Below are 25863 nucleotides of genomic sequence, written 5' to 3'. Positions count from 1 at the left end.
AGTCACCTTTGATCTCTATCAGCCCGGGCAGCAATGTGGGGCTTAGGGAAAATACTTCCCTTATCTCACATCCCAGTGTCCCGAGGCAAAGCCTGCAGGCACTGAGAACTGGGTGGGCACCCCAGCGCCAGGAGTTCTCCTGGAGGGAGCATGATGATGCTGAAAGGTGCCAGGAGCTTTTTACATCTGTGTCTCCTGTGCCAGGAGCTTTTTCCATCTGTGTCCCCTCTGTCCCCACGGCCCCCTGCCTACCCAGATGGGGACAAAGGCTGGAGAGCCCATGGAGGGCTGATGTGACACTTCTCCCCTCCCCTGGGATGAGCAGTACATGCTTTATATGGATGTTTTTGTGCTGAGGTGGCGCCTCCAGCTCTTGCAGGGACTCCAGTTGCAGGGCAGCAGCATATCTTCGCTGAGATGCATTTTCTGAATTCTTCCTGTGCACCCTGTGGCCGGGGCAGCACCGCAGCCCCTCTGCTGAGCCAGCCACGGCCAGGCCCCTCGGTTCCCATTTCATTTTGCTGCCAGTTGGGCTCAGGGAGCAGCAGCTCAGCACTGCTGTCACTTCTGCTCCCCCCTTTGTCTGGGGAGGCTGCAGGACACGCTTTGTCCCCGGCATGTGGGGGGACGGTGTGGGAAGTGTCATCCTTTCGGCCCCACTGCCAAAAGCTGTCTTCCCCACCTATTCCCCGAGGAACCCTCATTTCCTAATTTTCACGGACGTCAAGAGCAAGGAAATCCTGTGGTGAGGGCCAAGCGTCCTGCCGGGGCTGCGGGCCGAGCTGGGGCAGCCTGGGATGGAAGGAAGCCCAGCTGCCTCTCTTCATGTTTGTTCTCCTCCCTCCTGCACCCCGCAAGGGGGGATGTGGCTTTCACAAGTGACAGCTGGGGACCTGGCTGTCCTGCCACGAGGTGACCCATGGCTGGAGCAGCCCCAGCTGTCCCTGGGGGTGCAGCATTTTTGCTGAGCGTTTTTCTTGCGTTTTTTAGCCAAGTTCCTAGGTAGGAGGGAGTCGCGTTATTATTTTTTCATGAAGAAAGTGCATGTGTAGCTGCAGGGTGTTCAGGGGGCTGCCATGATCCCTTGCATGCACGCAGTTCTGGCACACTGGGCAGCAGCCAGGCTGCCTTGGAGCTGAGACCAGCACTGGTCACCCCGAGGCCGTGGCTGTGCACGTGCCAGGGTGGCAGCGAGGAGCTGGAGGTGACAAACGTGGCACTCACAGCTCCCCTGGAAGGATGAAGCCGGGCCAGGCTCTGGCTCTCTGTCCCCTGCAGAGTCCAGTCCCTCTGCCAGCATCGTGTGGTGACACTGGTGGGCACAGAGCTGGTGGTCCTTTGCTCCACGTGTGCTGCCCAGGCATAGCCCACAGTCCTGGGCCGGATCCCAGTGCCCGTGTGTGGCAGAGCTGGCCAGGGGCTCACCTTGGCTGGTGCCAGGTGAGCTGCCAGCACCCGCTCCTGCCACGCACAGGCTGCTCACCGGACACCAGCACGGCGGGGCTGAACTTTGTCCAGCTTCAGCCCTGATTTCTTGGCACCTTCCCTGCCTCAGTGCAAATGTTTGCAACTTCCACAGCCCTTGGCTTCCAGCTAATTAAACTTTGCATTCCTGTTGGCTCCCTGCAAACCCAGGCTGCTTCCCTTTGCCCCGGGCTGGGGGACCTGGGGCTCTGCCTGTGCCAGGTGTGTGTGGCTCAGGGCCACCTTCCTGCACCTTCACTGCAGGAGGATTTTCAAACCTCTGCTCCAACGGCATCAGCCCCAGAGCTCTGCACAGCTGGAGATTTAAACCACCAGCATCGTTTCTCCTTTCGAGCAGGCTTGCACACAGTCACGACCAAACCGTGCTGATAATGAAAAGAAAAAAAAAATGCAATTTTTTTTTCTTAAAAAGGAAGTTTCTGTTTCTGTGTGGGCCCCACAGGGAGGCTGGCGCATGCGGGTTTCCAGTGCTAGAACCCATTTCCCAGGTAACAGAACTCCAGCCTGTGAGAACTGTGTGGTTTTCTCAGGCTGAAAGGTTGGACGGTATTTGAGCTGCCTTTTTTTTTTTCCTTGTTGCTGTGTCCTTTTAAGAAGGAATAAGTATGTCTATTTATATGTATTTTGAAAATGAAAGCACGTGGCCCGTGTCCCCAGAAACCCTCACGGTACATGTTGCCACCCAGCTCTGGGGGGACACTGCTTTGCTGGTGACCGTTCCCAGCCCATCCCATCAGCAGAACTGGAGTTGGGGATGAGCTGTGGTAGGTGCAGGACATTCTCCTGGGAATTCTCCAAGGCTTTGGGATGTGAAAGTGGATGCAGCAGGAAGGAAGTTGGTGGCTGAGAGGAGCGCGATGCCATGGGGGGAATGTTGGGACAGCAGGGATGGGCAGGGCTGCAGCTGCTCACTTCTTTATTCCTGCTGACTCCTCCTGCCCGTGCTTTGAGTGGTGCTGCCTGGCCTCCCTGCAGTGCTGGCTTCTCCCCTCCTCTGCCAGGGCATCTGGGATGCAGAGTGGTTTCCCTGGGGAGAACTGAGGGTCTGCCTGCCCTGGCTGCCTCCTCTCAGTGTCCACCTCAGTGTCCAGCAGTGCCCGCTGCCCATCTGCCCAGAGGAGCTGCAAACCCGTCTGCACATCCAGCTGAGTCAAAAATACATGAAAGGCAGATTATCAGGGGGAGACTGTCCTCATCTCTGCCGCTCACTTATGGCAGTGCAAGGACCTGGAAATACAGCTTTCAAGTTTCTCTCTGTATTTATGTAACCCAAACGAACTCTTTTTTGGAAAGAGCCACTCTGTCTCATTTAGATACCTAAATATAGCAGCCTCTCCAGAGGGAGGATTAGCCTGCGAGTGCCCTGGCGGGTATGGGACCTTTGTGCACGGGTGTTATGGGGAGTTTGAACCTCGTTCAGTGGGGCCTGGGGGGATTATTCCCCTTGCCATTATCAGGGTGGGCTTGCAGTGTTCTGGGTCAGCGGGGATCTCACGGCAGTGACCGGGTTGGGAAGCACAAACCTGTGGAGATGTGGACTGCAGGGTTTTTTCTAAATGTCTCGATGCCTTTTTGAGGCCAGGGCCCTTCTATGCCCAAACATGCTGTTTGTTATTGTGCCCTGTGGAGGGAGGATCTGTGCTCCAAAGCACTGAAGGAGAGCTGAGCTACGGGGTGAAACCTCCACATCCAGCCCTGCCAAAGGGCCCTGTGGGGCTGCAGCTCCTCGGGGTGATCAGTGAGGGCTGTTGGTGATGAATCACCCCCACAACGTGGCTGGGTGGAAAGGCAGGGAAGTGCAAGGGTCCTTCTGTGCCCATAGGTTCACCTCAGATAAGGTGCACCTTTAGGGAAAGGTGTGGGACCAAGCCTTTGAAATGCCAAGCTGAGGGACACCCCACAGGTGCCATTTCCCTTTGCCAGAGATGTTCATGGGCATTCAGGGACACCCACCCTCCTGGGCACCAGGGCGTGCACACCTCCGAAATGAAGGTGTTGGCAGAATCCGGGCACTGTGCACATCCCATGGACCCACTTCTGCTTCTTCACACACACCAGAGCTCTTTGCCTTTGGATGAGCACAAGAGATGGGTCTGACCATGTGGCATGGGGGGCCTCTTGTGCACCCCCTGGCATCAGCCAGGCTTGCACCTTGCACCAAGCATTGATGGAAGCTGAGTTTCTCAGAGGTGCACAGGGTGACCTTTGCTTTTGTCTTGTAACATTTCCAACTGCCCTGCAAGTGAGGGTGTCACTTCCAAGGAAGTGGGGAGTGGCTCTGTGTGTGTGTGTGCTGGTGTTCCAGGGTCTCCATGATACTTGCTGCAGGAGTCTCTGCAGCAGGCTCATTTTGAGAGTGTGGAGAGGACACCCTTGTGTTCCCTCTGTTCCTGCCTGCTTTGCAGGGCTGACACAAGAGCGGCTCCCTGGTCTGGGGCTGCTGCAGGGGCTCCCTGGGATTTGGAGACACACAGGAGCTGCCTTGTGTTTTCTTCAGGAGAACAGAGAGTCCCTCAGCTGTTTGAGCACTGCCTCTGTGCTTTTGGTGTGCTTTTGGCTCTGCCTCCCTGCACACCTTGTCCCCCCGCTGCCCATCCTTGCTCCTTGCTGTGCCCAGCTCAGCTATGCAGCCTGTGGTGTGCAGGCTCCTCTGCCATCCCCTGGGGCAGGAGCCACCTGGCTGAACCGTGGGACCCCGGGGATGTGTCAGCGAACACCTGCACGCTGGCTGCACACAGTGCCCTTGGACAACCTTGTGAGCCCCGCTGCCGTGTCCCCTCAGCTCCCAGCGGGCACCAGCCAGGTCCTGTTTGGGCACTCCCCAAGTGTTGGGCCCTAGCAGGGTGCAGGTGGAATGGACAAGGCAGAGGAAGCAGAAGGGGAGGAGGTGGCACGGTGGGCTCTGTGTGGCGGGCTCGCAGTGTCCCCAGGATCCCCGGGCTCCTGGCAGATGGCTGCAGCCCTCCCGCCCTGCTCCGAGGAATACAAATGTGCGGCAGATACGGTTACCCGGCCCGGCAGCGGTGTTGGCTTTCATCTGGATCGATATCCCTGCCGGCCTGCGTCTGCAGGAGCGCTCGGCTGGCAGCACAAGCCTGCCCAGGAGCAGACACCCGCCCGGGCTCTGCTGCAGCCCCTGCCCGTCCGTGTGTCCGGCTGCCTCGGCGCGGTGCGGCCGCAGCCGCGCTGTCCGGCTCCGTCATGCGTAAAATGTAATAAATAGGGCCATAAGCCTTTTACAAAGTCTATTTCCACTCTTGGATCCGGGATTTAATGCATGGCTGCTTAGAGAGGCTGAGGATTTCAGGGGTCAGCAAGGCTAATTGCACTGCTGGAATAAAAGGGTGAGTGGTGAGGATCCTGCCCGCCGGCGGGAGCGGGTGCCGGGGGTCCCAGCCCCCCACCTGCTGCCCCGGCCCTTTGTGCTCCCTGCCAGCAGTCTGGGAATGCCAGGGCCAGGTGTGGCAGCTTGGCGAGGGTAGGGGTCCCCAGGGAGGTCTCTTTTGGGGCCCGGGAGGCCGAGCCAGCTGGGGAGTCACATGCTGCAGGTGTTCAGTTCCCCGCTGCTCCGTGGTGTCTGTGTGTGTCTGCCCAGGCACGGCCGGCTGGAGCGCTTGATCTTAGATTACCTGTAAGCCAGGGAAAGCCTCTGCGGGGCCAAGGGCCAGTGAGGATCAGGGCTGTCCCAGTGCCAGCTCAGCCCCAGCCTGCAGCATCTCCTGCAGCTGCAGAGGGGAGCTGGGTACCACCCTGCCAGGCTGTGCCAGCGGGCCCTGATGTCACCAACTGGGATGTGAAGGGATGTGTGTCCTGTGGCAAGGGGACAGCCCCACTGGGAATGGAAATGGGGGAGAGACCTGAATGGGGGTGCTCCAGTGCCAGTGTGCTAAGTGGCCAGCACAGGGCTGGGGTCAGGACCTGGACAGAGCTTTCCTGCAGGTGCCAGGGAGGGGCTGATGGGATGTGCGGGCTCTGCATCACCAGGACAACCGGCAGCCACACGCTCTGTAAGGAGGGGGACCCAGATGCCCCGAGGCGGCCGGGCGTGCGCCCTGTGCCAGCCTCTCACTCTGGCACGGCTGTGCCGCTGGCCACGGCAGACGGAGGACGCCAGCTCCGCTCAGTGACTCCGCTGGCTGATCCCGTCATCTCCATCTCGCGCCAAGTGCTGAAGTCGCCATGGAAACCGGCACGGCAGCAGCCTCGCCAGCATCCTCACTGCCAGCGCCCGGCCGGTGCTGCCGGTGCCGGGTGACCGGTGGCAGCCTCGGCCACCTCTGCCCGTCCCCGTTCCTTGAGGCTGTCGGTCCTGCTGTTGGGCTTGGGGATGCACATGGGGCCTTCCCCAGAGCCACGGCAGGGCCCGATGCATTAGAGCTCCTCCATCCCGCAGAGCCTCGCAGGAAGCACAAAGCAAAAGCCCGAGAGTATTGCTATTAATAGTACCTGCTCACAAAGTTATCTTTAGCTGCACCGCTCCCACCTTCATTCATAACAGCCATGGCACGGGCCTGACTCTTCTCCCTGCTGCTGGAGTGGCTTTGAGGTAACCCCGGCATCCCCAGGTGCCCCACTCGCCTGGGCTTGCATCACTCAGCAGCCTTTCCTCTGCCTGAGGAGCGGGAAGAGCTGCAAACCTTTCCCAGTAGTGGGAAATGAAGCTGGATTTCTTTTCCAGGGCTCATTTTTCTGTGCTGACCGTAACTCTGAACTCTGCTTGGCTTTGCCTCTCCTCCCACGTCGCTCCTGTGCAGCAGGGTTGTGTCTTGCCAAAGGCTTTCTCCCTGGAGCATCCCTGCTGGAAGTCCATACTGGTGCTGGGATTTTGCTTGATCAGTGGAGGAGGCAGTGTGTGAAGTCGACTATTGGGGATGGAGTATTTTCCCCTTGTATTTCAGTGGGTGTTTTTATGGGTTTCAAGCTGTGGTCCACCCTTCCCAGCATCTTTCATCTCCAGAGCTCACACAGCTCCTGGGAGGGTGCAGGGCTTTGAAAGGGCTTTGAGGATTCAAGGGCTCATCCCACTGCTTTGAGGCAGCATCTCCCACCGTTGCCAGGGAAGGGCCTGTTGCTCCTATTCTTGAACTCGGCAGTCACCGAGTTCCTCAGGTTCCTGGGTTAATCTGTTCCTGCCTTTAATGAGCTGCCTCATTAAAGTGTTTTTCCCTAATAACCAACCCTCCGGGCTGGGTGATGTTCAGCTGCAGACAACTGGAGACCTGCAGGCTGCAAAGGGCTGTTCAGGCTGGGTGTGGGGTGCAGGATGAGCACCATCCCTCCTCTCTCACACGGTGCCAAAAAGGCTGTGAAGGGAGCAGCTCAAAGCACCCCAAATCTGCCTCTGCTGGGCTCCAGCACCAGAGCCACTGCACCCACAAACTACAGGGCAGGCTGTACTGAGGGTGGCATCTGCCCTTGGGCTGCAGCAAACTGGGGATACTGGGACTAACCCATCCTGCTGCAGAGTCTTCCTACAAAATGTTCTTACCCAGGGGTTGGACATCACCCTAGGAGCCAAACCTGTGGGTGCATGCCTGCACCCCTTGGGCTGGGAGGCATCTGCCCAGCCCTAATGAGGGGTTTGAGCTGCTTGCCTTGGTGCCTGGGAGCTGATCTGGCTGGTTTGGATAAATGGAAATGGAAATCTCCCTCCTGGGGGCCTGCTCTGTGTGGAGGAGTGCACACACAGCTTGCAGCCGTGGCCTCCTGGGAACATCCATCCTGCAGGCATCTGTCCCACCTGGTCCCCCTGTCCTGCAGGCATCTGTCCCACCTGGTCCCTCAGCTCCGTGGTGGCTGCCCTGGGCCAGCAGGAGGAAGCCCTTGGAGCAGTGGCTCCACAGGAGCAGCTTCAGCAGAGCCTCTGGTGAGGCAGCAGCTGCCACAGCCCCTGTCCCCAGGCCGTGGTTTTTAGGGTGTCAATGATGCAAGGCAGGAAGGTGCCTGGTTCTGGGGCTGCTCCATTTATATTTAGCTGACCCAGTTGCTGAGCAGGGGCTGCTGGTCCCTCCTGGTGCTGCACTTGGGGTGCTGTGAGGGAATGCAGCAGCAGCATCCGGCTGGGAGCGCAGGGCTGAGCTGAATTCCTGCATCCCTGCATTCCTGCATTCCTGCTTCCCTGTATCCCTGCATTCCTGCATCCCTGCAGTCTGCTCTGGAAGGGCTGGACTGTGCTGGCTCCCACGCTGCAGCCTGCCAGCCCCTCAGCAGCCCTCCCAGCCTCCCCCATGCAGCAGCACCCCAGATCCCCCAGGGAAGGAGGAGCCGTGCTGCCCCAGCAGAGGTGGGGAGGCAGCAATTGCTGCTGCAGGGAGCAGCCTGATGTTGTGCACAGACTGAGGCAGCAGCAGGCACTGCTCCAGCCCCGTTCCTGGAGCCTCCCATGGGGTTCTCCTGCCTCTCCAGCCTCAGCTCACCCCGCCAGCATCCTGCTGCTGTCTGCGGTGGGTGCTGCCGCTGTGTGAGGGGCTTCAGGGAACTACTGGAAAGCATGGGCTGCCAAAACACATCCTCCCAGTGCCAAGCACCTGCGAGGCAGCTGCTTCCCCAGGGCAGGAAGGAGATAAAAAGAAAATCTCTTTCAAAGGCAGGGTGGCCTCCTCCCCGGGATCAGGGCGTGTGGCCAGGATGCTTTCCCGAAAAGAGCCGCAATCCCTGCGGAGAGAGGGGCTGGAGGGGACACGGTGTTCCCATCCTGATGTCCCTGTGGCTGGGTGCTTCCAGGGCTGTTGTGGTTGGCACACCTGGAGAAAGGCGAGTCCCCAAGGCAGGTCAGAGCAAAGCACTTGCTGCGGAAAGGGAAATTAATTATGGGCACTTTGCTGCACTCCAAGTGACTGCAAAGGCTGATGTTTCTCCTGTTGGCCCATAAACTAATTGTAACGGCAAAACCTCAACAAAAGCCAGGCTCTTAAATGCTTTCTTAATTAATAATTCTCAATAATCACTTGACGTCAATGACCAATTAAAACTTTGGAGAAGGGAAGTTGTTGTTAAGTGCCGGGTACCTTTGCTCCTCAGTGGCTGCGGCTCTGATGAATCCTGCAGAAAAGCACCAGGAGGGCCAAGCCCGATGTTTTTAAAGGAAAACATTAAGCAGGAAAAACGTGAATATTCACGTGAGTGTCCACAGGGACAAGAGCAGGGAAGCTGAGCAGTCACTTGGCTCTGCTGCTCCCTGCTGAGCAGCCAGCAAGGGCTGGCAATGCAGGCACCCAGAGGGTGGCACCAGGGGTGCCCCTTTCCTGCCCCTCTGGTGTGCTGAGCCCCTGGGGGCAGCACAAGTGGAAGGGCATCGTTTCAGGGAGTCCATACTGCAGGGACCTTTAAGGTCCTGCCGAATGTCCTGTCCCATGGTGGCTCCTTGATTTGTCATGTGCCTCCTTCTCCTCCTCCTCTTTCTGCTCCTCCTTCCCACAGCTTGTCTGAGGTCAGCATCTCCCAGCTCGGCCCTGCCAGGCCCGAAAGCATCAGCAGCTGGATTTTACTGGGTGGGAGTTGAGTGGTCCCCAATCCATCTACTGCTAAGTGGAGCCTCTGGAAAGCTGCCATTCATGTCCCTGCAGTGCTGGTGGCTGCAGCGCAGTGCTGGGAGGGTTAATGTCCTCCTCCTCCTCCTCCTCCTTCTCTCAGCTTCACAGCCATCTTAAAACTGCTGGAGCCAGGGCTGTGCACTCCCTGCTCCCACTCCTTTTACAGTATGGGCTGGCTGGCCAGGGAGCCCGGCCTGCTCCTGCATCCATCCAACTCTTTTCCTTCTTTGGATGTGCCCTGCTCGGGCTGCCCGGGCACTGCCTCCCCCCACGGGCCCTGTGCCCCTCACCAGGGGCGATGCCCAGGGCCAGGGGCTGCCATGGCTGGGTTCAGCAGTGCCAGGGTGAGATTTTCGCCCATGTTTCTCCAGGACAGCACTGGGTGTCTGCCAGGGTGGATGCCAGCGGCTCTCGGGCACTGAGTGGGCACTTTATACCTGCAAATCCCTTGGCAGGCACTGGGAAATCCTCCCGTGGGAAAGGTGGGAGAGGGTCAGAGCTGGCAGCCAAAGGAGGGTGAGGAGCATGGCAGAGGGGAGCTCTGTGGCACAGTGCCCCGTCCACGATGGGCACAGGCTGCTCCCAGCAGGGCAGCAGCACTCCTGCAGCAGGGAACAGCAGTGCAGCCCTGCAGTGCAGGGAGCGCAGGGGGCAGAGCCTCGGGCGGGCAGGCTGTGCTCCCCACTGAGCTCCTGCCCTGCCTCTCACCCCTCACAGCTGGCTGGGGGTCCCTGGGGTCCCGGGGGTGTTGCTGGTGGCCGTGGGAGAGTTGCTGAGCCTGTGCTGATGGGCAGGCACAGCCCCAGCCCTGTGTGTGTCGGGACAGCAGCGGCGCGTGCTGCTGCCTCTGTACCCCAGTGTGGCCTCTTACCCAAATACCAGCCACTGCCCAAGGGCTTGTGCCCCTCCTGACCCGGGGGAAAGCGGGGGAAAGGCCTCTGGGGCCGAGGGGGAGGCAGAAACAGTGTCCCTGTGTCCCCTCCGTGCTGCTTCAGCACATGTCAGCACAGGGAGCAGGAGGAGGTCACCCAGGGACCACATCTGGGCATTTTTTGGGTTGCTGACAGTCCGTGCATAGGATGGTGCCTGAAAAAGGAATGAGGAGAAAAGGGGAGCAGCCCCAAAAGGCACAGGGAGGTCTTTGGTGCTGTGGTGCCCGTGGGTCAGTGGCAGGAGCAGTGGGAACACTGAGGGGCCAAGGACTGTCATTCCAAGTGGCTTTTCCATGAGCCCCGTGCCTGTCCTGCCTGTCCCTGTGTGGGGACAGCAGCCTGAGGTGTGACATCCCTCGTGTCCCCAATGTCCCTGCAGCCACCAGGCTCAGGGCAGGGACTGTCACCTCTGTCCCTGCTGGGGGATGCTCCTGGGGCTGTGTCCCCCCCTCCAGTGCCCAGCTGTGACAGGGTGGGTGCAGCACCAGTGCCAGGCAGGTTCCCAGTCCCCTCCCGAGCAGCTGGCACAGCGGGCACCAGGCTGCCTCTGCTGCTGCCACCCATTGTCCCCAGGGAGGATGAGGCAGCCCCAGCAGAGCCCACAGCTTGGGACACCCTTCAGAGATCCCAGCAGCAGGGTGGGGGCAGGACTGGTGCTGCTGTGGGTCCAGCAGGGATGATGAATGGCTTAACCCTCTCCGGGTTAAACATGCCAGCCTCCTGCTTGGATGGATGCAGCAGGATGGGATGGATGCAGCAGGATGGGATGGATGCAGCAGGATGGGATGGATGCAGCAGGATGGATGCAGCAGGATGGATGCAGCAGGATGGATGGAACAGGATGGGATGGATGCAGCAGGATGGGATGGATGCAGCAGGATGGATGCAGCAGGATGGATGCAGCAGGATGGGATGGATGCAGCAGGATGGGATGGATGCAGCAGGATGGATGCAGCAGGATGGGATGGAACAGGATGGATGCAGCAGGGTGGATGCAGCAGGATGGGATGGAACAGGATGGATGCAGCAGGATGGGATGGATGCAGCAGGATGGGATGGAGCAGGATGGATGCAGCAGGATGGATGCAGCAGGATGGGATGGATGCAGCAGGATGGGATGGAGCAGGATGGGATGGATGCAGCAGGATGGATGCAGCAGGATGGATGGAACAGGATGGATGCAGCAGGATGGGATGGATGCAGCAGGATGGATGGAACAGGATGGGATGCAGCGGGATGGATGCAGCAGGATGGGATGGATGCAGCAGGATGGGATGGATGGAACAGGATGGGATGGATGCAGCAGGATGGGATGGATGCAGCAGGATGGGATGGATGGAACAGGATGGGATGCAGCAGGATGGATGCAGCAGGACGAGATGGATGCAGCAGGATGGGATGGATGCAGCAGGATGGGATGGATGCAGCAGGATGGATGCAGCAGGATGGGATGGTTGCAGCAGGATGGGATGGATGCAGCAGGATGGGATGGATGCAGCAGGACGAGATGGATGCAGCAGGATGGGATGGATGCAGCAGGATGGATGCAGCAGGATGGGATGGATGCAGCAGGATGGGATGGATGCAGCAGGATGGGATGGATGCCTGGAGTTCTGTCCTGCTTGGCCCCATCTCAATGGCACTCGGTGCCAGCAGTGGGGGGGTGGCTGCTGTGAGTCCCAGGCTGGTGCCAGCAGTGGGGGGATGGCTGCTGTGAGTCCCAGCAGGGCCACAGCCCAGCCTGGCTCCCTGGCCATCCCTCCTTTCAGCCCTTTGTCCCAGATGTGCTGCTGGAGGCACGCAGAACTCCTGCCAAAGGATGGGTGGCTTCCCTGTGGCTTCCCTGCCCCCAGAGCCCGGGGATGGCTCCTCACCCGAGGCAGCCACGGTGCCAGGGCTCAGCCTGGCTGCACTTGCTGTCTCCCTGGCACTGCAGGCAGGGCATTGTCTGCCAAGCACCGGGGTCACACCAGGATTTGTCTGTGCTGCACATGCCAGAGGAGAGGAGGTGGAGGCACCCGTGGCTCCCTGCCCCTCCTGCCTCTCTGCTCCAGCTGTGGCTGGCTGGCTTGAGGAAGATCCCTGATTTTGGCAGTGGGGCAGCCACAGGAAAGCCTCCCGTCCTTTGGCAGAAACCTGGGTACCCTCACCAGGAGCAGGGGACCCCCTTCCCAGGCAGGCAGGACTGCTCATGCCAGCACATGTAAACCCTTGTGGGATGCAGGGGGGGGAATTTGGACTCAGTCTCATCTCTCAGGAGACACCCAGGGAAAGGGTTTGTGCATTATTTTATGCTTTGCAGCCGGTGTGAGCCTGTGGCTGTGTCCAGGCAGCCCCAGCCATGGGTGAGGGGAGCATCAGCGCAGCCCCTGGCTCCTCTCACACCAAAGGCAGCAGCTGCAGGATAATAAATGAGCAGTCTAAATTTAGCCCCTGTGTCTGGAGCAGCGTCACGGCGTTGCCAGAGGGTTTTACCATTCACCACAGGCAGGTTTCCCTGCTCCTCCTGCTCCATGCCACCTCTGCAGAACAGCTCATCAAAGACATCCAGCTGGAAAAGCACCCTGAACAGAAAAACTGATACCTGCCCAAAATGTCAGCGCCCAGCGAGGGATGACAGAGCAGAGCATTCCAGGGAGCCCTGGAAGGAGCTGGCCCAGGGCCCCTTTCCTTTGGCAAAGGCTTTATTTTGTTGCACAGAATTTTGTAGTAAAGCAAACAGGGATGGAGCCATCCCTTGTGCCAGCCCAGCCCTGTGTCACCCGTGTCCCAGGCAGGACAGCTGTCACCCATGGAGCTGCTGGCCCCTGTGGTCCCTGGATCCCCCAGGAGCAGCTGGGCTGGGTGGGGGGCAGTTCTGATGGAGCTGGGGGTGCCTGGGAATCCGTGTTGAAATTCCAGCAGAGCTGGAGTGCTGTGCCCAGAGCCCTGTGCTTTCCTGGCAGCCCAGAGTGCCAGGCTGCACTGGCCTGGGAATGAGGATTTGCATGATGAGGATTCCTGGTGCTCACATGTGGGATTTTCCCCGAGTGTTGCAATGTCAGAGGGTGCTGGGAACAGATGCTGTCCACTGCTGGCTCCTCCTGGCTGGGGAGGGTTTCTCCAGGCGAAGGCAACACTGAGCCCTTGCCATGAGGTGTGAGTGTGGCAGGGACAGCTGGTGACAGGAATGTGACCGGCTCTGCCCAGGCTTCCTTTGTGGACCTTTTCCCTGCACCCTTCCTTCCACAGGAAGTTTTTTCTTGTGTTTCTGCACTTCCCAGGGATGGGAAATGGCAAGGTGAGCACAGTGCTGGGTAAAACTCAGCAGCACTGGGGCTGACAGCCCCTTCCCCTGCCTGCACAGCCCCCCATCCCTGCTCCCAGCTGGGCACCGTGGGCGTGGGGCTGCCCCTGGATCCCTGGCAGTGCCCAGGGCCAGGCTGGATGGAGCTTGGAGCGCCCTGGGCTGTGGAAGGTGGAACAAAACCTTTCAGGTTCCCTCCCAGTGCAAAGCATTCCCTGGTTCCGTGCAGGTTCACAGCCTTCCCTGTGCCTGCCCGTGGTGCCAGCTGTGCCCTGGCAGTGCAGGACACCTGAGGGCACCCCAAGGACACCCCACTGGCAGGGCTGGCTCACGGCTGAGCTGGGGGAGAGCAGCACTTGGTGCTGGGGGTCAGTGAGCCCCTGCCTGCCCCCCACATCCCGGGGCACCCCAGAGCCCCTCGCCCAGAGCAGCGTGGGGACAGAGGCACCCACGGAGCTTGGGCAGCTGCCCAGGGCCCTGGCAGCCGTTTGGGAGGAGGAGGAGGAGGAGGAAGGCACCTGACTGCCAGGCAGGAGTCCAACTAGTTGAAACAGCTCCTGTTGTGGTTTGCATAACCCAGCGTGGCTCGGCCAGCTCTGGGTACGCACGGCGCCACCTGCTCACCAGGCTGGCACTGGGGCTGCCTGGGCAGGCTGAGGGGCTGCCTGGCCGGTGCCCGCCATGCCCACCGTGCCCTCTGTGCCCTGCTGCCGGGCTGGCAGGGGCAGGGCTGCCAGTTCTCCTCCAGTGCAGCCCCAGCTGTGGGGCTGTGGCCCAGCAGTGTCCCCTCGGTGCCACGCCGAGCACAGCCCTGTCCCGCTGCCCTGCCTCCCTGCAGGACCCTCCAAGGTGACCCTGCGGGCTCTGCCAAGGGCTCTTGGCACGTCCCCGCATGGCAGCCCCTGCCAGGGGGGCAGCAGAGGCACGGGGATGGATAAGAGCGGGTGGATAAGAGCGAGGCAGGGCTGGCAGCTGGAGCTGCTCTCGCCTCACATGACTGGGGAGCTGCTGCCAGGCTCTGGGCCATGCAGGGTGCATGAAGGTGGCACACCGAGCCAGCCCTGGGCAGCCTTAACCCCTGCCAGCCCTGCACGGGGCTCAGACCAGCTGGCATGTGGCACTGCCAGGCTGGAGGTGCCTTCCCCTGGCTCTGATGGTGCCAGCCCAGGGGTGGCTGCTGGCTCAGAGCAGTTCTGTCGCAGCCAGAGCTCGGGGCTGGCTTTCAGGCCAGCCTGCCCTGGGGTCTCAGAAACAGGGGGGACAAGGCTTGGGGGCAGGCAAGCTCAGGCCAGGGTGGCACAGCACGTGGAGCAGTTAAAGGATCTGGTTTAGTGTAAGAACCTGAGCTTGTGGGCTTCACCCCAACTGGTTTGGGAAGAGAGAAGGGGCCTCCAACTGGTTTGGGAAGAGCAGAGGGGCCCCCAACTGGTTTGGGAGGAGCAGAGGGGCCCCAGCTGCTGCCGCAGGGAGCGGCCAGACCCCTCCTCTCATGCCATGTTGGAGCCTGCCTGGGGTTTTGGGGAGGGGAAAGGTGTGGTCCCTCACAGGAGAGAATTTGGAATAGAACAAAGCTCTGTGGATGTGGGTTTGCATGTGCTCCTGAAGGAGCTTCTTGCCCTCCTAGAGGTTTTCTATCTGGAGATCTCGGAGCTGTTTCTTTCCAGGGTGAGTCAGTTGTTTGCAGAGTAGGAAGCCCGAGGAAAGCAGGTTGGCAGCAGCAGCTCCAGGCTCCCAGAACTGCTTCCCGCAGAGCCAAAGAGCAGGGGCAGAGCCCAGCCCTGGGGCACTGGCCTGGCAGTGTGGGTGCAGACCCGGACACAGCCAAGCCTTGAGCAGCCCCAGGAAATGCCCCGAGCAAACAGGCTGTGCTCTGTGTGCCCAGCCTGCCCCGAGCTGCTGCTCAGGGCTCTCAGCTCCACATCCACCTGGGAGGTGTCCCTGCATCCCCAGGCCTGCTGGGACCTGCTCTCCTCCCACCTTTCCCACAGAACTGGGGTGGTGTCCACACTGAGAATCACTTCGTGCCAGGGACTCCTGGTGCCCACCTGGAAAACACCAGCTGGCAGCACTGCCCCTCCCCAGCAGCTTTCTGGGCACAGAGGGGTCAGAGCAGAGGCATGAGGTGACCACAAGGTGACCACACTGGGGGGTGACAGTCCCCTCTGGCCAGGGCACCTGCAGAAAATGGGCAATCATTTATTTGGGTGTAGCAGGATGGGGGAGCAGAGGGAGCCCCTGATTCAGGAGCAGAAGAGGGGGGGACTCAGCTCTTGCTGTGCCCAGGTGATGGGGACAGGGAGGTGCAGGGTGCCAGCTTTGTGCAGGGCACAAGCAGGAGCTGGCATGGGCAGTGCAGCAGTGAGGGGTGGCCAGCAGTGCCCACCCACCCACCTGGCACGGCTGGGGCTTCCAGCTGCACTGGGCACACCCGGGCAGGCTGGGCAGGGGCTAAGGACAGATCTGGGTGGTTGGGGGGTAAGGACAGATCTGGGTGGTTTTTGGGGTAAGGACAGATCTGGGTGGTTTGGGGGGTAAGGACAGATCTGGGTGGTTTGGGGGGTAAGGACAGATCTGGGTGGTTTTTGGGGTAAGGACAGATCTGGGTGGTTTGGGGGGTAAGGACAGATCTGGGTGGTTGGGGGGTAAGGACAGATCTGGGTGGTTTGGAGGGTAAGGACAGATCTGGGTGGTTTGGGGGGTAAGGACAGATCTGGGTGGTTTTTGGGGTAAGGACAGATCTGGGTGGTTGGAGGGTAAGGACAGATCTGGGTGGTTTAGGGGCTAAGGACAGATCTGGGTGGTTTGGGGGTAAGGACAGATCTGGGTGTTTTTCCCCTTTCACAGGGGTTTGCATCCTCACGCATCCAGCTGAAAACTCCATTTTCCCATGGGAGCTGGGCACAGAGGGGGCTCCCACAGCCCCCTGGCAGCAGGGCCAGCTCAGCCCGTGTCCAGCAGCAGCGGGGCTCTGGAGGGTCCCACTGAGGGTTTGTGCTCCAGCGGGGCAGGGCTGTGCCTGGGCTGCCTGGGAGGTCAGGCTAATGCAGGAAGATCCTCCTTGTGCCTTCTTAACCCCGGCTTGAACCCTCCCCGTCTCCTGCCTCGGCCCGATTAGCACTAAGAGGCTGCCGGTGGCACCAGCAGTGCCAGCCCGCGGTGCCTCCCATGGCAGGGGCACCTGAGCCCCCCCAGGAGCAGCAGGAGCTGGGCCTGCCCTGCCGGGAGGGGACACCTTGTGCAGGCAGTCCCTGCTGCTCAGCAGAGATCAGCCAGCTCTGGAGGGGCTGCTGTGCCCGGGGAGGTGAAGGGTGTGCTGCTGGGGTTGGGGACAGCGCTGGCAGCGGGTGACAGCAGACAGGGGGTGACAGCGGGCAGGGGGTGACAGTGACAGCAGGCAGGGGTGACAGCGGGCAGGGGGTGACAGCGGGCTGAGGGTGACAGCAGGCAGGGGGTGACAGCGGGCAGGGGGTGACAGTGACAGCAGGCAGGGGGTGACAGGCTGTCCCCAGCTCCTTGTCAGCTGTGAAAGGGGCAGGACTGGGCCCGGTGTGACACGGTGTGACCTCAGCTCTGTCACACGGGGTGACACCAGGATGTGCTGGCAATGCCAGCCCTTGCCCAGCTGGGCAGGGAGGCTGAGGCGCTGCAGGGATTCCCAGGCTGTGGCTGCTGGAATGCCAAGGGCAGCCCTGGCAGCCTGGGAGATGCCAAGGCCGTGCCTGTGGCTGGCCTGGGTGGCACCAGGCAGTGATGTGCCCATGGGCAGGGGCTCTGCCTGCCCCTGGGTGCCACCACAGCTCTGTGTGGCAGTGGAGGGACAGCTGGTGCCTCCCTCTGGGGTTTGCTCTTGGAGCTGCCAGGGCCAGGGTGAGCAGTGCCCTGGAGCTGGGCTGGCGTTCGGTGTGCCAGGCTGTGCCATGGCAGCATGGATGTTTGCAGCCTGGGCACAAAGGGCCTGGTGGAGCCCTGTCAGCCCCTGAGCTGGGCACCCAACCTCCCCAGGGCAGTGCCAGGGCTGCTCCTGCTCGCTGGGGTCCCTGTGCCCACGTCAGTCACGAGGCTGCCGGCTGCAGGGACATCAGAAGAGGAAGCTCTGAAAATAATCACCCCCTCATGTTTTCCTTGCAAAGGGGGCAGTTGGCATCGAGGGGAATTCTTGTGACCAGCAGAGCTGGCTAACAGTCAGCTCCTCGGTGAGTCAGGCCCGTGCCATCATGGCACAGCCGGGCCCCTGTGCTGCCAGCCTGGCCCCAGGGCTGCACAGCCTCTCCTGCCCTCAGTGCTGTGCGAGTGGGGCCATCCCAGCAATTTCAGTGCCTCAGCCACGGTGCCCACTGCTGCCAGTGCCACTGGGACCCTCTCAGGGCTGCAGGGCTTGTGCCACCTCCTGCCCTGTCCTCGGCCCACACAGGCTGGAGGGCCCCTCACAGAAGGAGAGGGGTGCTGGGGGAGCCCTGCCTGCTCCTTCTTCTCCTTCTCCTTCTCCTTCTCCTTCTCCTTCTCCTTCTCCTTCTCCTTCTCCTTCTCCTTCTCCTTCTCCTTCTCCTTCTCCTTCTCCTTCTCCTTCTCCTTCTCTTCTCCTGCCCCTGCCCCTGCTCCTGCTCCTGTTCCTTCCCTGCCTGTCCCACAGCCCGGGGCTGCCCCTGGCAGGGCTGGCAGCTGCTGTCCCATTTCAGTCCCCTCTGTGCTCTGTGCCCAGCCCGTGCCCAGCTGCCTTTGCTTTGGGGAGATAAAAAGGAATTTCCTAGAAAACCCCAGCCGAGTTCAGCCCTGCCTGGCTCATGCCATCGGGGGGTGGCAGGGAGCTGGTGCCAGGGACAGGCTGGCAGCAGCCACTGGCACAGGTGTGTTTGGTGTGGGTGGGGTTTGCCAGGCTGGCTGCAGCCAGCGCTGCAGGGTGAAGCTGTCCCGGTTCTGAGCACGCTGAGGGTGCCCAGGGGTGCTGGCACTGCCCACAGGGACACACACAGGGCTCTTTCCATTAGGTGGTGTTGAGAGAGGAGGTGTTCCTTGGGAACAGCCTGTTCTGCTCTGTCTGCTCCTTGCACGGGCACCACCTGCCCTTGCCTTGTGCTGGCAGCTATGGGGCTGCTTTGGGATCTGTGGGGCTGCATTGGGGTCTGTGGGGGCTGCATTGGGGTCTGTGGGGCTGCTTTGGGGTCTGTGGGGCTGCTTTAGGATCTGTGGGGCTGCATTGGGGTCTGTGGGGGCTGCATTGGGGTCTGTGGGGCTGCTTTAGGATCTGTGGGGCTGCATTGGGGTCTGTGGGGGCTGCTTTAGGGTCTGTGGGGGCTGTATTGGGATCTGTGGGGGCTGCTTTGGGATCTGTGGGGCTGCATTGGGGTCTGTGGGGGCTGTATTGGGGTCTGTGGGGCTGTATTGGGGTCTGTGGGGGTGCTTTGGGGTCTGTGGGGGCTGCATTGGGGTCTGTGGGGCTGCATTGGGGTCTGTGGGGCTGCACTGGGGTCTGTGGGGGCTGCATTGGGGTCTGTGGGGCTGTATTGGGGTCTGTGGGGGCTGCATTGGGGTCTGTGGGGCTGCATTGGGGCCTGTGGGGCTGCATTGGGGTCTGTGGGGCTGCATTGGGGTCTCTGGTGGCTGCAGGGGCTCCCTGGTGGGTGCTGCAGCCCTGGGCTGGTCCTGGAGCTCAGGCAGAACCAAAGTGGACTCTGTAATGTGGAGCCTGAAGAAATGAGCTGAGCGTGTGTGCCCATGCAGCTCTGTAACCTGTGCTACACTTTGCTGTGCCCTTCTTCCTAAACCAGACACACCTTTGTTTGAAGTATTCCAGCAGAGTGTTGTTTATCCAGGGCATTATTACCAGTATCTCAGGCTCCTTTCTTCTGTCCTGTGACTCAAGGACAGTTCAGTGCAATTTCTTCCATCTTTCCTGCATATCAAAGCTATCCTGGCAAGTTCATGTTTATTGTTTGTGGTTAATGTTTAATATTTCCCATTACTGGCATCTCTTGGTTGATCTTAATTACACCTTCCAGTGTAAGGCAAAAGTCAAGGAGTGAGACTGTGCTCAGCCTGGGGCTCAGAGCCTGGCACTGGGCACCCCTTTTCCCACCCAGCACCCTCTTTTTCCACCCAGCACCCCCTTTTCCCACCCAGCACACCTCAGGCTGTGTTGGGAGCGCAGCTGCTCCGCGTGTGCCACTGAATCACAGAATTATTTCAGTGGGAAAAGACTTGTGAGGCCATCGGGTCCAACCTTTGGGTCGAAGCTCTGAGTGCAGGCTGCCTTGGCACGGCGTGGGCAGCTCCCACGTGCTGCACCCACAGGCAGAACTGGGTTTGGGGTGCCTCAGGAGGAGGAAGGAGCTGCTGTTTGCTCAGCCCAGGTTTTAAATGAGGTTTTGCCTCTTGCTGGCCGGGCTGAATCGTTAAAACGGATTAGCAGAAGGTTAAAAAAGTAATTAAAAATTAACAGGGGGCAGAGGGCAGCGTGGCTGGCAGGACAGAGAGGTGTCCCTGCTCTGTGCAGCCCCGGAGGTTCCTGAGGGCCTTGCCCCAAGCCTGGGCAGGGGGTGAGGGGCCTGTGCTCCCTGTGGGTGCAGGCAGGGTCCCCTCACCTCCAGGGACCTTCCTGGGGGCTCTCAGGCTGTAAATATGGGGGTGTCAGGGGGGACAGGGCCGAGGCACAACCCGACACCGCCTCTCCCTCATTCACAGTGACATTTTGTCAAATGCCACTGGGCAGGGGGGTTGCTTATCTGCTGGCACACACTCTGGTGACCTTCACGGCTCTGGCCAGGTGCCTCCTTGCTGTATTTACACTTATTTATAGCTGTCTCCTCCGTTCCCACCTCTGCCCTCCTCCCTGCTGCTGGAGCCAGGCTGTCCCCACTCATCCCTCATCCAGCAGCCAGTGGCACAGCAGCCAGTGGCACAGCAGCCAGTGCCACAGCAGCCAGTGTCACACCAGCCCAGTGCCACAGCAGCCAGCTCAGTGCCACAGCAGCAGTGCCACAGCAGCCAGTGCCACAGCAGCCAGTGCCACAGCAGCCAGTGTCACACCAGCCAGTGCCACAGCAGCCAGTGCCACAGCAGCCAGTGCCACAGCAGCCAGTGCCACACCAGCAGTGCCACACCAGCCAGTGCCACAGCAGCCAGTGCCACACCAGCCAGTGCCACACCAGCCAGTGCCACACCAGCCAGCCCAGTGTCACAGCAGCCAGTGCCACAGCAGCCAGTGTCACACCAGCCAGTGCCACACCAGCCAGTGCCACACCAGCCCAGTGCCACACCAGCCAGTGCCACACCAGCCCAGTACCACACCAGCCAGTGCCACACCAGCCAGTGCCACACCAGCCAGTGCCACACCAGCCCAGTGCCACACCAGCCCAGTGCCACAGCAGCCAGTGCCACAGCAGCCAGTGCCACAGGAGCAGTGCCACAGCAGCCCAGTGTCACACCAGCCCAGTGCCACAGCAGCAGTGCCACACCAGCCCAGTGCCACAGCAGCCAGTGCCACACCAGCCCAGTGCCACACCAGCCCAGTGTCACAGCAGCCAGTGCCACACCAGCCCAGTGCCACACCAGCCAGTGCCACAGCGGCCCAGTGCCACAGCAGCCAGCCAGTGCCAACCCCTGGTGCCAGCCCGTCCCAGGGACACGCTGCCGTCTCCTGCAGGGCTGTAATCCCCGTTTGAAGCAGTCTGTGATTACGGATTGCCCTGATAAGCCCAGACAACTCTGCAAAACCCCTGCCCGAGGATTTTCTTTCCTTTTCCGCGTCCCGGTGAGGGTGAGGAGGGAGAAGCTGCCCTGTGGCCGAGGCAGGGCTGGTGGGAGCAGCTCTGGGCGTTCTCAGCAGTTCTCCTGCTGCTGCTGCTGTGCTGCCAGCCCGACTCTGCCAGCTGCTCCGGGGCAGTGCCTGCAGCACGAGGGGATGGAGGTTTATCCCTCAATGCCCTGGGCAGGCTCCTGGCTCTGCAGGGAGGAGCTGAGGCACTGTGTGCTCCCTGTGAGGGGTGGGCTCTGCTGTCCCTGCTGCTGCTGCTTCCCTCGGCCCCTCGAGGTGCTGCCCCTTTCTGCCCTGTTCCCATGGCACGTGGGTGACAGGGCACCCCAGGGCACCCCAGGGCACCCAGGGCAGGGTGAGGCCGCTGAAGGTGCTGCCCATGCTCAGCAGCTCTTCAGAGGCTGCCCCTGCCAGGCTGAGCGGGCACCAGCCCCGTGTGCCATCCCCCGTGCCCACAGCCACGCCGCAGCTCTTGGCCACGACTTCAAGGGCTTGGACCCGGGGCTTGTGCAGATAAGGGCGATTTCTGGCAGGGCTGGAGTGAGACAGGAGAGCACCTGCAGGTCTGTGTGCCACGGTCACTGCGCTGTCCCAGCTCCTGAGCAGCTCACAGGGCACACAGTGAGCTCAGCCCCTGCCTGCCCTGCTGGGCTGCTGTTCCCTGGCTGCTCCTGCTCTCCCTGGCCTCGTGGATGCAGCTGACCCCAGGCAGCCTCTCCAGTCCTGCTGACTGCAGGGGATTTGTTTGGGGAGCCCAGGTTGACACTGAAAAAGAGGAAAACATTTCCTGTCTCCTTAATCCAGTGTTTGAATTAGAGCTGGGCTCGGGGAGGAGCCTCGTGTGTCCTCAGAGATAAAACCTCACGTGCCAGAGTTCACACTGCTCAAAACAGGACTGAAAGGGACATGTCCCACCTGCTGTCCCCAGCGTGGCAGAGCCAGCACTGAGCTGGGACATCCTGGGACGTGGCTCCAGCCCAGGACATGTCCCCAGAGCTTCTGGGGCCACCAGAGACAGTGGCCTGCATTGAGGGGAGGCAGGGAGGTGGATCTAACCCTGTGCCAGCTCCTCATGCTGCCACTGCCCTGGCAAGGACAGACTGGGGACATGGCAAAGGGACAGCAGTGGGAGCACATTGCAGCCCCAGAGCAGCCAGGAGCCAGAGGATGCTGACCAAGGGCACCCAGGAACCAGAGGATGCTGACCAAGGGCACCCAGGAACCAGAGGATGCTGACCATGGGCACCCAGGAGCCAGAGGATGCTGACCATGGGCACCCAGGAACCAGAGGATGCTGACCAAGGGCACCCAGGAGCCAGAGGATGCTGACCATGGGCACCCAGGAACCAGAGGATGCTGACCCAGGAGTCAGAGGAGCTCTCCCCACTGGAGCAGGGGCTGCTCAGCATGGCACAGCTCTCTGGTGGCAGCTCAGCATGGCACAGCTCTCTGGTGGCTCCTCAGGCATGGCACAGCTCTCTGGTGGCAGCTCAGGCATGGCACAGCTCTCTGGTGGCTGCTCAGCATGGCACAGCTCTCTGGTGGCTGCCCAGGCATGGCACAGCTCTCTGGTGGCTCCTCAGGCATGGCACAGCTCTCTGGTGGCAGCTCAGCATGGCACAGCTCTCTGGTGGCTGCTCAGGCATGGCACAGCTCTCTGGTGGCAGCTCAGGCATGGCACAGCTCTCTGGTGGCAGCTCAGCATGGCACAGCTCTCTGGTGGCTCCTCAGGCATGGCACAGCTCTCTGGTGGCAGCTCAGCATGGCACAGCTCTCTGGTGGCAGCTCAGGCATGGCACAGCTCTCTGGTGGCAGCCTTGCTGCTCACAGCCAGGTGTCTGGGCTGGAGGATGCCTCCCAGGCTCTGAGCGTGTCTCCATGGGTGTTTGCTGGCTGCACACCAAGAACCCATGGCTGATCTTCCTACAAAGTCCCGAGTAAAATTAGAACAAAAGTTCACTCCTCTCCCAAGGCAGCAGGAAGTGCAGAGGGTGGGAAAGGGACAGTGGGAGCAGATGAGGTCCCGTGCCCACAGGCAGTGTCCCCATTGCTGCTGCCACCCCGAGCTGGGCAGGGGCTGCCCCTTCCCCAGAGGGCTCAGCCACGGGCTGGGAGCACTGGGTTCCCTCTGCAGCCCAGGCCCTTGGTGCCAGGGCTGGTCAGTGGCACTGCCCAGCAGAGGGGACTGGCTGGGGGCCGGGGTGCCCATCCAGGTGACCCCACCAAGCAAAGGCTGTCCCCGTGTTTGTCAGGGAGGAGAGGAGGAGGCTCCACACACACAGAGCTGAGCTTTGGGCATTCCTGACCCGTGGGAGGCAGGAGGATTGGAGCATCCCCAGCGTGGCAGTGACAGTGACAGGGCAGTGACAGTGACAGTGACAGTGACAGTGACAGGGCAGTGGCAGGACAGTGACAGTGGCAGTGACAGTGACAGTGACAGTGGCAGTGGCAGGACAGTGGCAGGGCAGTGACAGTGACAGTGGCAGTGACAGTGGCAGGGCAGTGACAGGGCAGTGACAGTGACAGTGACAGTGACAGTGACAGTGACAGTGGCAATGACAGTGACAGTGACAGTGGCAGGGCAGTCCTGCCCCCAGTGCCCAGAGAGGGCAGCTCAGCAGCCTGGCATTGCAGGGTTTATTTTTACGCAGCGCTGTTGCCAATGGGGACATGTCACATCTGTGGAGTTGATCAAAAGACGTCCCAGCGCTGGTGTCAGCTGCTCCCTGTGATCTCAGCACCGGGATCTTTTCCCTGGTGGCATATCAAAAGGAGCAGGGGAATTTGGCTGCTCTGCTATTTTTAATTGCACGCACACACGCGCACACAGACACACGTATAGCTGGGGATGTATGGCTCGGCTAAAAATAAAAACCTGTGCCTGTGTTCCCATGGGAAGCTTTGGGGAGAAGGGGGAGACAAAGTTGTCACGAGACTTTTTCTGGAGCAGGCACCGGGGCAGGGACAGGAAGGCAGGGACGAGCCACAGCAGGTAAGGGCACATCAGAAAGGCCAGAGGACACCTGAGCCCGGAGCAGAGGGACCCCACGAGGGGGAAGGCAGCATCTGTGTCCCCCAGGGCTGCCAGTGGGGACTCCTGCCCTGCTGCATGCTCTGACACCTGGCAACAGAGGGTTTTGCAGGGCAGGTCAGAAAATCCCCATCCCTGGGGAGGCAGTGAGGAGTTTGTGTTCCCAGAGCCCTCAGGGGTGCCCGACACTCTTTGTGGCACCTGGTACACATCTACCTGGTACACAGCCCTGCAGCAAAGGGGTGAAGGGAGGGTGCTGGGAGAGAGTGGAGGCAGCTCCCAGAGCTTTGTGTGGGGCAGCCCCAGCTGCTCCCTGCATCCACTGCAGCCCCTGCAGCCCCTGCATCCACTGCAGCCCCTGCATCCACTGCAGCCCCTGCATCCACTGCAGCTCCTGCATCCACTGCAGCCCCTGGGCATGGCTGGGGCATGGCACTGCTCACCTTCAGGCCATAAAACCACTGTCCCTGCCCTTGCTGTGCCCACCGAGGTGCTCTCCCTGTTTCCCACCTCCCCTGGGATGGGGCGGGGTGGGAAGCAGGTGGGAACTGCAGGAAGGGAGGCAGTGTGTGCAGGGGAGTGTCCTTTGGAGTGTCCTGCATGTGGTGGGGAGCGTGGCAGACAGGCTCCTCAGCCTGGGGGAACACAGCCAGTAATCCCAGATTATCCCAATTTGAAAAACAAAAAACGAGAAGAGAAAGAGAGAAAAGCTGTCTTTCCCATTCCTGCAGCTGGGTTTGAAATCCCCTTTCCTTCCCACTGAGGGATGGAGCAGACCCTTGCAGGGTGCTCCAGGAGGAGGGGCCCCCACGCTCCCCCGCAGCCTCTCTCACATGCTCAGATGTTTGCCTGCTCCAAAATCCATTTGCTCTGTAAATAAACTTGCTTCCCTCGCTGCCAGAAGCCTCCCCTTGGGCAGGCAGTGCTGGGAGGAGCCTCTCCAGACCTTTCCCTGTGCTTTACCCTGACGCTGAGGCAGAACCAGGCGCGGTGCAGGTGCCAGGGCAGGCACTGGGTGCTGGTGCCAGCCCCAGCCCCCTCTGGGGTTTCGTGGCTGGAGCCCAAGTGGGGCAGGTGCCAGCTCCTTTCTGTGGTTAAATGGAGATTTTTAGCTCACATCACCCCGAGTGCTCTCAGACATCCATTCATTTCCAGGCTGTCCTCACGCTGCAGGGAGCAGGGAGCAGCTCTGGTGGCCTGGGTGCTCCAGGGCCCTTGGGGGGACACGGTGAGCAGCAGGTGTGGGGCTGGCCCTGTGTGCTGCTGTCCCAGGTGTCCTGTGCTGATCCCCAGGCCACCACCGGATGTCACTTTTGGGGCACCAAGGGCAGGAATTGCCCCTGCCGCGGCTGTGCTGTGCCCTGACCCTCTGCTCGCTGGGAAGGGATGAGGCTCTTCCCAAGCAGCTCCAGCTGTGCCACAGCTGGGACACCAGCGGGGTGTGGTGGAGCTGTGGGGCCGCTCCAGTGCCCAGTGCCAGGCTGAGCGGGTGAAAAGGTGCCCAGCACACCCTGCCAGTGCCTGGAGCTCTGTGGGAAGAGGGGCTGGGAGCGCTGGGGTGGCTCACTGGGTGGCAGGGGGGATGCTGCTGTCCTCAGTGCCTGCTCCCCTGGTCTCAGTTGTTTCTCTGCTCTCCTGTGTGCAGTATGAGGTGTCTGGAGAGGAGCACCTCTACTCTGACTTCCCCGAGATCGATCTGTCCCAGCTGGACGCCGGCGACCTGGACTCTGCTGGCTGCTTTGGCGAGCTGCACTGGGACAGGGAGCACTCGGAGACCGACTCCAGCCAGTACAGCACCGACGACTCCGAGCTCTTCCAGGTACCTTCCATCAGCCCTGGGTGCAGGC

General features: G+C 60.9%; 1 protein-coding gene across 1 annotated transcript in view; it reads left to right on the top strand.

The window, feature by feature from the left end:
* Positions 1–25863, top strand: part of PPARGC1B (PPARG coactivator 1 beta) — a 47183-nt gene that overhangs the window by 5909 nt on the left and 15411 nt on the right. Inside the window, exon 2 of the mRNA XM_058035061.1 lies at positions 25662–25835. Within this exon, the coding sequence (XP_057891044.1) occupies positions 25662–25835 (174 nt within the window). The remainder of the gene's footprint in view (positions 1–25661; positions 25836–25863) is intronic.

This window comes from Melospiza georgiana, chromosome 15, assembly GCF_028018845.1.
Source record: "Melospiza georgiana isolate bMelGeo1 chromosome 15, bMelGeo1.pri, whole genome shotgun sequence".
Classification (NCBI taxonomy): domain Eukaryota; kingdom Metazoa; phylum Chordata; class Aves; order Passeriformes; family Passerellidae; genus Melospiza; species Melospiza georgiana.
This window is presented reverse-complemented; position numbering and strand designations above follow the sequence as displayed.